This window comes from Diadema antillarum, unplaced genomic scaffold, assembly GCF_040938485.1.
Source record: "Diadema antillarum isolate AM-2024a unplaced genomic scaffold, OU_Dant_1.0 seq00001007_RagTag, whole genome shotgun sequence".
Taxonomy (NCBI): Eukaryota; Metazoa; Echinodermata; class Echinoidea; order Diadematoida; family Diadematidae; genus Diadema; species Diadema antillarum.
The window spans coordinates 761,929-772,953 of record NW_027271844.1 but is presented as its reverse complement, the minus strand read 5'-3'; the positions used below and the strand labels follow the sequence as shown (position 1 = coordinate 772,953).

Sequence of the window (11,025 nt, the reverse complement as noted above, 5' to 3'; positions counted from 1 at the left end):
GTCTGCTGTCAGGTAGATGTGCTGGCAAGCACCGTTTGTAGGGATAACACGAGTAGTCATTGCATCACAGATGCTTAGCTCAGTGAATGACTACTGGTACAAAACTGGTACAAAAACTGGCACAAAAACCGTGATGACTACTGGTACAAAATGACGACCTTTTTCTGCTCATGCGCAAAGTGGAACTACAAACTTGCTTAATGCTGACGTAGGAAAGAATGACGATAGCGGTAGTCTCGGGCTTCAGCCATTCTTGTTTGATTGGTGATGGGCAAAAGGTCTGCCGCTCGAAGCAAAAATTTTTAATATAAATGCACTGTATATTGCTTCTATTCCCAAATGACAAGGACAATTCCCGGAACATTGCGAATTCATAGGAATGTCTTTTTGTTTAGTTGTTATCTTCAGAAGTTCTTTCCTCTTTAAATACAGAGGAGTACATATAGATGCTGATAATTTTACTGATACATGTATTTGTATGCCTGCTAACTACAGTGTACTAGTATACTGATAATTATTATTTCCAAGGAAATATCGAACTGTTAACGACGAAAATAATATTGCATTATAACAACAAACTGAAAATATAATGACTTTTTTTTGTTTCTTTCATCCACTGTTCTATAATAGCCTGAAAACTTGTGACATGTGTGAGCTGCGCTGTCAACTGTAAGGATCTTACACAAAGCGATGTAAATGGACAGTCTGGAAACAACAAGATATAGAGAGAGCGGGCTTCTAGGAAGCTACAATTCGGCTCAAATATATGGAGGTTTCTTGTAGCCAAAAAAGTAAAAATCTTTTCTATAAATGCTCCATAACTTGAGCAAGTCTTTTCTAGGGAGCCTTCTGAAATAGGACTCGTACATAGAGGAGCTATTGGTCGGTCTGCTTGTTTCAGACCCCGGGTAGCTCACCCGGTCCTCTACTCCCCATTTTCGGAGCAGGTACTTCGATTCCGTGGACACGTGTTCGAGTTTGCCAATGAAATTGTAGTCGACCTCGCATGGAGATGCGATGCTCACCATTTCCCGCCAGTGATCGCTGAAGTGTATACTTCTGCGCGCTTCGAAGGGGGCACGCTTGACCGTGTGTGTTAAATACTTCACGAATTCCTCCCACGTGACGTTTTCACCTGTTGTCCGCGCCTCGTTCGTCGCGCGAGGTCTCCACTCCTTGATGATTTCCCGCGCAAACGGGTGGAAGAACCGATTGTGGCGGTAATATTCGAGGTCCTCGAATTTGTTCCTGAAGACGGACACAAGGCGCTCGAATGGGTGGCGCACGAACACGAACTTCTGATAGGTACGCAGAATTTTCTCCTGCTCATCAGGAGGGTATGACGAGAGAAATTTAAAATGGGATTTGATATGGACTTCGTCTGACGTCAGCCCATCGACTGCATCGACCTGTTCGTCGAGAACCATCAATATTCTCTTCCAGTTGCTACAGCCGACTTTAGGTATGAAGCAATAGACCAATCTGTACTTTTCGATGACGAAGATGTGTTTGGCGGTGTACTCCGGAACCTCGGTCGGGTACCCGATGCGCCGGCATTCCTTGTCCAAAGTGGCCTGGCGCTTGGACTGAGTATGCCTGATCTCGTCATCGGGGTCTGGAACTATGCGAGGAGCACGGATAGCCTGCTTGGCGGGGTTCAGGTACAAATCCCTAATCTCGCCTTTGTGATTATAAAAAAAAGAGAGAAGAAGAACAACAAAGAGAGGAAGAGAAAAACAATGATGTCAGCTGTGCGTACAACTTCAAGCATACAGACGTGTCACGGACATCTAGCAATCAATGGAGCGCGATATACTAGTAATCCTACTAATGTCTCTGAGAGAGGCTAACTGTAAATAGTGAGATTGAAAACGCTTCAGGCCGTATAAGATCCCCTCATGCACTATCAATGCAGTAGTTCATAAGTCTTTGAATTTTCTTCCGTTCTTTGTTCTTTTTTTATTCATTTTCTTCTCCAAAAGTGTGTGTGTGTGGGGGAGGGGGGGTGCCCGATTCCGCGGTCCCTGAGTAGAAGTACTAATAATTACAATACACTGTAGTAGTAAAGTAGTAGTGGTAGTAGTAAAAGTAGTAGTAATAGCAGACCGTTATATGGTAGAAGTATAGTAGTGGTGAAATAAGTGAGAACTATATTCATTATTATAAAGGTGGTGGTATCAATGTGGCAACACATGTGATGATGTTGATAATCGTGTTTGCCACTGTCATTATGTTGACTTTTTTGACCATCTAATCTTTTATGAACCAGCATCCATTCAACTAACCATTATTTTTTTTTTCATGTTAACCTCGCATTCGTAATCTATGTCTTCACATTAATTCAAGGATACCGCCACTTTGAGCATTGTTGCATTGTTGGAATAAATGAGAAACGTATATATAATACAGTTGTGTTCATATTCATCACGATGAATATTGAACGTTAAAGAGATGACACAGTTTCGGATGAGATGGGGCTTCACGTTTCCAACGATTCTGATGATAATTTCTTTTTTTAAAGATTTTGAGAGACCTCTTATGAAATATGAAAGAGCATATAATTCTAAGATGAATTTAAAGTTTACTTGGTGAAAATCGGTTTTAAAATGGCTGAGATACCCAAAGTAAAGCGATCTTATTAGGGTCGCGTTGTTTTTTCTTGTTTTCTGGATATTTGTTGACCTCTCTACCAGTCCATATTGATTGAGTTTACTCGATCCTTATTAAAATCAGGGCCAACTTTAGCATAATAGTGTGCATCAATTTTGCACTCTGAGGATGTGTGATAACATTTAGAGTGGATCCCTTACGAAGAATTGTTGGAAGTAAAAATACATGCATGTACATTAAACTTGGAAATTGACTTACGTGATTTGTGTTTTGCCGACATCACGAGGAAACCCACTTCACAAGCTACAATCAAGGCAGCCGCCGTGGCAGTCGCGGCGGCTACTACACGGAGATAGTTTGTCGTAAACACCATCGTGTCCGATGTCCTTCGGGTCCAGCGCCGCTGCGCTGGCGTGTTTGTAACGGGTCAACGGCCAGTCATAAGTCTTCTTCGCGAGCTGGATGAAGCAAGCTCATCGTCCCAAGATGACAACGTGTCGTTGGTCTATGATGCAGACTTTTTAGTACCCACAAATGCAGCTCTCAAAACATCTTCCACCTCTATAGTCACAATGCCCCATTCCTGGTACTGCACACATACATACCTAGGTATTTTTGTGTGTGTGTGTGTTCAGCTTTTCATGCATTAAATAAGCGAGCAAAGTTAAGCCGGTTCACGTACGTCGTAAAAGAAGCTTACTAGTGTGAAAGGAGAACAGTTTGGACATTTCATTTACGGCATTGTCCACTCCGGTGCTGTAGACTTTGAACGGAATGAAATGATGTGCACGTCAATCATCAACTTGCTTGTCCGACAAAACCGTAACAATGTTCCATGTAACGCACGCGAACTTCCGTGAAGTCGGGACGAGTCATGTTGGAAAGTGACGCCGCCGTCTTTGCATGAGAATCGACTGTACAGACAAGCTTGGGAGACGGTGAATGGATGAATAGTCCAAAGATAACGACGTGTCAAGCATGTCCAGCAATGTCCAGGGCGCATACCACTACCACGGGCTGGACGTGCTTATTGATGCTTGACCACACATGAGACCATAACACAATAGCCTCTTGTGTTGGACCAAGCTGAAGGCTCTACAGAATTTGCATCAAGAACTTCACGATTTGAATTTGCTGTATCTATATAATTAGGGTGATTTAGTCTCGAGGATGGAATTGGATGGTTTACGATCATAAACTCGTGTGCATGAAACAAATGCCCATTTCTCACTCTCTCCAGAATCACTTCAAGGGAAACGCCCATCTGTCTTTTATTCCCAGACACACCTATTACACTTCCGAAGCCCTGAATCCGAGTTGAAAAATAGGAAGGTTTCTCGTGTTTCCTGTTTACATGTAAGCTTACGTAAAAACGTCGTCGCTCTCAACACTCCCCCCTTCATTGTCTAGGGAGCAGTGGGCAGAGTTTTTTTCCCCTTTCGCTGCGGAAAGAGAAGATTCGAATTGAATGAGATGACTCAATCATCGTGAAGGGAATAATTCCCGCGTGAAAGGTTAAATGCTTTTCTAAGCTCAGGTTGACATGAGTAAGTATAGAGTAAAATCCCCGGAGCGAATACGATATGATGAGTTTAAATGCAAAAGGGAAAAAAAGATGCTTCCGTTTTGTCAGCATAGGATATTTGAGATTGAAGCTGGTTAGTGACAAACAAGGAAAATAGATGAAATATATGTGATAGTTTTAACAATATCTTCAAAAATATATCTTGTTATGTAACGAGTGCAGTATATCATTGTATACACAGATACCGACACACGCACACACACACACACACACACATACACACACTAATATTTATGTAATTGGTGATTACCTTAAAACAAACTTTAGAAATGGAGTTTATCTGTTTGTTTGTGGTTTTTTTTTTTGCATTTAAACTCTTCACGATATAGGAACGTTTTACAATAGTTTAACATTCGAAGCGTTTCGTAACCACTCGTGCAGATCAGATGAGGTGATATTGCTTTGGGGTATAAGCATATCTTCCACTTATTTAACTTATACCCAAAAATTAATCTTCGCATACATACATACATACAAGCATACAGACAAAACACACACACACACACACACACACACACACACACAGGAGAGAGAGAGAGCTATCAAATGAGTTTCGGTAAAACTGCTGGGAAGATATTTTGTTTTACGTTAAACACATTTTACATTTATTTTCATTAAAATGGACCTTTTCAGCTCTCTGCCTATGTCTTGTTTGCTACCAAACGCTATATACTTTAATCGCGCGAAAATATCCACTTTTACAGTATTCGACGTTTTCCACCTGAACCATAATTCACTTCTAATGAACTTGCACCCTACGGCATCAGGCGAGTATAACACGCGTGAAAACTTATAGGTGGATAAAATCATAAAGATGCAATAAAACACTGTTCCTTGACTGCACCTCTGACATAGACGAATAGAAGCAATGCTTGCGCAATGCAAAACGATGGCTGAAAATGATCAACAGTATGCCATCTGTGAATATACGCATTGCGTATTATCTAATCGTCATAGTGGGATTAAATTGGAATTTGATGCTCTCCCTGCGGGATGCGTCAGAGAAACAGATCGTTATTCCGATGGTTTGTTAGTCTGGAGGTTCGTCGGTGCAAAAATGAAATATACGTTTGTTAATACGAAAATAAAGTATTGTTCTATATTTCGAAGGTTCGTCAGTCCATAAATGAAATAAAGTTCGTTAATCCGAAAATGAAGTATAACGTTCGTTATTCCCAAGATTTGTTAATCCAAGAATGAAATAAGGTTCGTTAATCCGAAAATGAAGTGAGGATCGTTATTCCCAAGATTTGTTAATCCAAGAATGAAATAAGGTTCGTTAATCCGAAAATGAAGTGAGGATCGTTATTCCGAAGGTTCGTTAGTCCGCAAATGAAATGATGTTCGTTACTGCTTTTTTAAATACATTTCTGGGCTGACACATCTTCGGAATAACAAGTATCATCCTGCATCAGTCTTCCAAGTGCTTTTATTTGTCACGTGATCGAAGCTCTTGCTATCAACAAAACAAAAAAGTAATCAAATACTTTGCGATTTCAGATCGAAACTTACTGGTTACTTGCACATATTTCCAATGATGGCCAGATATACAAAGTGATTTACAGCTTATTAAGCTGCAGTAACACGCCGAGAACAATATTTATTCTCGTTGTTGTTTGAATACCGATGACCGATTACCATGAATATAGAAATAGCGCTACCTTCGACGGTAGAAATCCGGTAGAGTTTGGAAGCTGTAAATACTAGGCCTAGATAAGTAACCAGTGTATAATTTCAAGAAATGAACAGGGAGTCAACTCTACACTACAACACACTAGGACACTATAAACATAATTACACTACATTTACTTTATACTCCAGCACAGTTTAGGGACGCTACATCGACTGTGAGTACATCTAGACATTTTGAGATGGCCATCAGTTTTGCAAAAACAGATACAATCGCCATGTACAGGTTTCGACAAACATGGTTTTACCCTTATTTTCAGCAAATACTACTGTATTTTACTCGGAGAGCACACAGAATTATAAGCACTTTATATACTGCATAGCCCCCTCAAAGGCGGCTGCCCATTTTGAATGCATGTTTTGGAATGCCTACTCCATAATGCTTTTCAAAGATGTAACATTGTGACATTGCAACTTTCCTATCTTTCATTTTGCGTATGAATAGTCCACAGCGCACAATATGAAATTATCATTATGACGTGTCATATTGACATATTCAAAATACTTTATCAAATGTAACTATAAATACTAGTCAAATGACAAAGGTGCACCATGACGAACCGTGGAAGGAGAATAAAGATAACCTTCAGTGAAAGTGACTATGATAATACATAAAAGTCATCTGACTTGGTATGCTTGCTAGTCCATCCAACTGAGTTTGTGAGTTTAAAAAAAAATCCTAGTGATTCGGGTAATGATGCTTATACTAATAATATGTATTTTGTTGTTGTTACTGTTATTGTTATGTCAATTACATAACCATGCTTTGTAGCATCCCTCCCAATTTCCAGCATTTCCGTACGCTTACAATATTCTGTAAAGTTATCTTTTATTATGCATTTGTAATGCAATTTATGTATTCAATTTCTGTGAAATATTTATATGTTTCTGTTGAAAGTGGAAAGAATAAACTGAATGACAATGCATGAATGAATGAATGCTCAAATGCGGAAGTGTTTGTAATTTGAAGAGTAAATTTCTCACCAATCATATTCATGTCATACACATAAAGTGTATATCCGGTTTGACAGCGAAAACATTACTCTTACTAAGATCCCTTCTTAAACTATGCTAAGTCAGCCGTAGACACATTTAGGTACCTTATATTTAATGGTTCACACAACAATCTAAACATCCGAAGGCACGAATGACGGACGTTCGTATCCGAAGAGCGTGAAGTCATTCTGGTAAACGCTCCATAACCTTCCTAAGTCTTCAGCGGAGAGCTGCGAGAAATACGCCTCGTATTCCTGCGAGCTATTCGTGGGCCTGCTCGTTTCTGCCCCGAGATAGTAAACTTTATCCCGCACGTTCCACTTCTCAAACAAGTACTGCGCGTCGTCGACCACGGTCTCCAGATTTCCGACGAAGTCGAAGTTCAGTCCGCAGGGTGAGCAGACCTTGAACATTTCCCGCCAGTGATCGCTGGTGTAGTAATCGTTCTCCATCTTGTGACGCCGGACCGTGTGCGTCAGGTATTTGACGAACTCCGGCCAGGTGACGTTCTCGCCCGTTGCCAAGGCGGCGTCGCTGGGGTCGGGTCGCCAGCTTTTGATCATCTCCCTGCCGAAGCGATGGAAGGCTGTCTTTCGTCGGTAGCTCGTCACGTCGGCCAGCTTGTTCTTGAAGACGGAGACCAGCCTCTCGAATGGATGCCTCACGAAGACGAACTTGAAGTAATCGCGGAGAATCTGTTCGCGATCTCGAGGCGGGTACGACGACAGGAACCTGAAGTCGCCGTTGATGTGAACCTCGTCTGACGTCAGACCTTCGACGGTGTCTCGCTGGCCGTCGAGCACCATGAGGATTCGCTTCCAGTTGCTGCAGCCCACTTTGGGGACGAAGCAGTAGGCCAACCGGTATTTCTCATTGACGAGGATGTGTCGGATGGAAAAGTTTGACACGTTAGATTTCAGCTGCAGTCTGCGGCACTCGCTCTCGAGAAGTCGCCGCCGCGCCGATTGTATACGCTCAGTTTCAGCCAAGCGATCCTTGCCCTGTGTTACAACATGGGAAGTTCCCGCCTTTACGTCATGAATCACGTGTCCAGAGTCGCCAACATTCACAACATTTTCTTCCTTCACAACATCTGGTTCTTCGACGCCAAACTCGAAGAATTCACGTGGATGATGGCTGACCGTGTCTGGGGAGGAAAAATATCACAATTCTCATACATTCTTATCATTACTCCGGCTTGGCTGTACAATGTAGTGGGAATATCAGGTATGATATAGATGTCCGACATTGGACACTGTACTCTAATTACACAGGTTAATGTCGAGAATTCCTATCCTAGTCCCAAAGTCACTGAAAATGGGTTTATTTTGCTCGTTGTTTAACTTGTAATGAGTTAATAGAACAAGAATGATAACAAGTGTCTTGTCTTTTTTCCTTACCTCAATGTCGTCGGGAATTCTCTTATATCTATTCCTTCGCTTAACAAGTGACACCTTGGTTTGACGGGCTTGCGCAAACCCCCATTCTTTGTTTCATTTCAACTTCTCACAAAATTTCATTTTTATGTAAAGTATACATTATATTGACTTTTTACTGGCATATATATATATATATATATACATTGATATATATGTGTATGTGTGTGTGTAGAGAATATAATTCCCCTTGCTTCTTAAAAGAGGTGATCCAAGTGTTCTTTCATTATGCCTGAAAAATGAAAATATGTTGGAAATGTCTTTCTATTTAAATTTTGTTCACATTGTTTTCCATGCATGATGTCGTCGACTTTAGCGATAACAGCACCAAAACTATTATTTATAACGTTTGAATCAATCGACTTTCCTCAAACGTTCACAGATGTGTTCTACTGATCATCCTGCTCTCACTCAATCCACATTCATATCTGGGTTTTGGTTTCCTTAAAGGGATACTATGATTTTGGTTGAGATGGATATTCAGTTTTTACCTTTTTGCGGAATTCAAACTTTATATAATGAAAATTGATGTTGAAATGGCTCAGGTATCCATAAACAAAGCTAAACAAAGGAATCCTGATAAGCTGGTGTCCACCTTTTACTAGGGTTGCTTTCTTTTGGATACCTCAGCCATATCAAGACCGATTTTCATCAAATGAGCTTTGAATTCCTCTAAGAATATGTTGTTTCCTCTTTCATATTTAATGATAGGTTTCTCGTTATCTCACAAAAAATTTAGAAACCTGAACCTAATCTTAACCAAAACTATATCATCCCTGTTTTTGTCCTTATCCTTACCTCGGTTTTGTATAAATTATATTTGCTACATGATACTGCAAATTGTGGAATGTAATGACACTCGTCACAAGTTTTTGCACTTCTAGAGATGCACCCCTAGCTTTTTTAAAATTGACCGCATGCTACTTGTACTTGTTATATATTCATATCTGCAGGGGCGGATCCAGGAATTCCGTAAAGGGGTGGGGGTGGGGCACCTTTACAAAATTAAAGTTAAATCAAAGTAAATTAAAATTATTTCTTTTTCGTTTTATTTCTTTTGTTTCAACCAAAAATAAAGGGGCACGCCCGGTGCGCCCCGCCTGGATTTGCCACTGTATTTGTTAGAAATAAATGTCATTGAATCTGAAAAAAATCCTGAAGAGTCTGAAAGGGAGACTCACCTTGGTCCCGCGTCATTGATGCGAAGAGAAAGCCCACCTCCCAGGCTACCATCATGACCACGGCTATCACACAGAGCACGCACCATCGCTGGAGTCCCTTCCCCAGAAGGACCAGTTTGGAGGGTTCACTTGGATGCCTGGCCCGCCTACAGTGGAGTATATAATCATACAATTCAATTTTGTGAGAGATAATCTGTTTTTCTATAACACTTTCTACGTATATGCTTGCTTTTGATTTCGGTTGTGTCTTCTTTTCTTAGCGCCTTTGAATGTTTCTACAGAAAAATGGCGCTTTATGAATGCTATTTTATCATCATCAACATTTTATATTCAGTTATTCAGGCTTACCATATTTTAGAAACTCTGTTGAAAGCGTAACTGCATCTACTTCCTGATACCTTTTAACATTCAATATACGTGTAACCCCATTTAGCTCTGGAATCGGGTTTTGGTGGAGAAGGTTGTATAGCGTACACACACACACACACACACACACACACACATACACACACACACACACACACACACACACACACACTGCACATTAATAGATCATCCAGCATTTACATTTTTCAAGTCCTTATGTTTTAATTTATGGAAATCGGTCCGACTTACTGCATGATGTAGGCCTATCCAGTGGTATCTGCGCTTATCCAGTGGTATCTGCGCTGATCCAGTTTAGATGCCTTAGTTCAGCGTGACATCATACCGTATCATCACCATCATGGATACGACATCCGTGTACACGTTACAACGAAGCGGTAGCGTTGTTGTCATATTCTGTATCCCCACTTAACCTCGAAGCAGTGTCCGCGTGTTAAAGACTTCTTGTGCAGTCCAGCATGATGCACAACTTTGAACTAAACGTTTCAGCACTATCAAACGAAATAGCATATACTGAATTATGCACGATGGCTTTTGCCCAAAAGTCCGTTCATCTATGCAGAAAGTATGATAAAATGCAGACTGAGCGCCTTTCAGAGGTACTCAATTTATGAGCCAATGTTCTCCCCTCCTACGTAGGCAGTGCTCCAATATACTGTGTGTGTATCTTTTAATTGGTCGACATTACATTCTCGATATATTGACTCCGTGGGCCACCATCTGTTTAATCAATCTCTTACGCTAGCACTCAACGCCCTTTCAGTCCTAAGAGTGCGACCCGACAAAAACGTTGCGTCAACACAAGCCCATTCTGTTTGTAAAGCGCTCTTATATATGAAACCAGGTAAAGTCCCTAAACAACACACACAACTATGGGTGTCCCAAACTGCCTCTAGCTATCTTGCGTGCACTCTTATGTCTGAAGGTTATTTCTTGGCCGACTCCTTGTCTAACCAGCAAGCGGAACTTACTGAAACAAGAGGTCCAAAGTGCGGACCAACAACGACTTCACAAAAAGGGGGATTTCTGATTAACCTTGTTTAGAATTTTTTTTTCTCTCCTTTAAAAGTTTAAACTGGTAATTCAAGGACACCGAATGGCGTCGGTATGGTTTAGGAATAACAAAATATTATGCCATCGAGAT

General features: G+C 40.9%; 2 protein-coding genes across 2 annotated transcripts; both read right to left on the bottom strand.

Annotated features, from left to right (window-relative positions):
- Nucleotides 1-320: 320 nt before the first annotated feature.
- LOC139742603 (carbohydrate sulfotransferase 11-like) lies at nt 321-3,493 on the bottom strand. Its single transcript, XM_071653130.1, has 2 exons — nt 2,869-3,493; nt 321-1,681 (listed from the first exon to the last, which is right to left on the bottom strand). Exons 1-2 carry the CDS (start codon nt 2,981-2,983, stop codon nt 759-761), a joined length of 1,038 nt encoding a protein of 345 aa, XP_071509231.1. The 5' UTR covers nt 2,984-3,493; the 3' UTR covers nt 321-758.
- Nucleotides 3,494-6,971: 3,478 nt separating this feature from the next.
- LOC139742602 (carbohydrate sulfotransferase 11-like) lies at nt 6,972-10,155 on the bottom strand. The gene is made up of 3 exons (XM_071653129.1): nt 10,113-10,155; nt 9,498-9,643; nt 6,972-8,027 (listed from the first exon to the last, which is right to left on the bottom strand). The coding sequence occupies exons 1-3, from the start codon at nt 10,115-10,117 to the stop codon at nt 7,012-7,014; spliced, it is 1,167 nt and encodes a 388-aa protein (XP_071509230.1). The 5' UTR covers nt 10,118-10,155; the 3' UTR covers nt 6,972-7,011.
- Between the last annotated feature and the right edge of the window lie 870 nt (nt 10,156-11,025).

Coding starts and splice junctions, on each gene's coding strand:
- LOC139742603 (XM_071653130.1), bottom strand. CDS start 2,983: ATGGTGTTTACGACAAACTATCTCCGTGTAGTAGCCGCCGCGACTGCC. Junction 1,682..2,868: donor GTCGGCAAAACACAAATCAC/GTAAGTCAATTT, acceptor ATAATCACAAAG/GCGAGATTAGGGATTTGTAC.
- LOC139742602 (XM_071653129.1), bottom strand. Junction 8,028..9,497: donor ATCAATGACGCGGGACCAAG/GTGAGTCTCCCT, acceptor TTTCCTCCCCAG/ACACGGTCAGCCATCATCCA.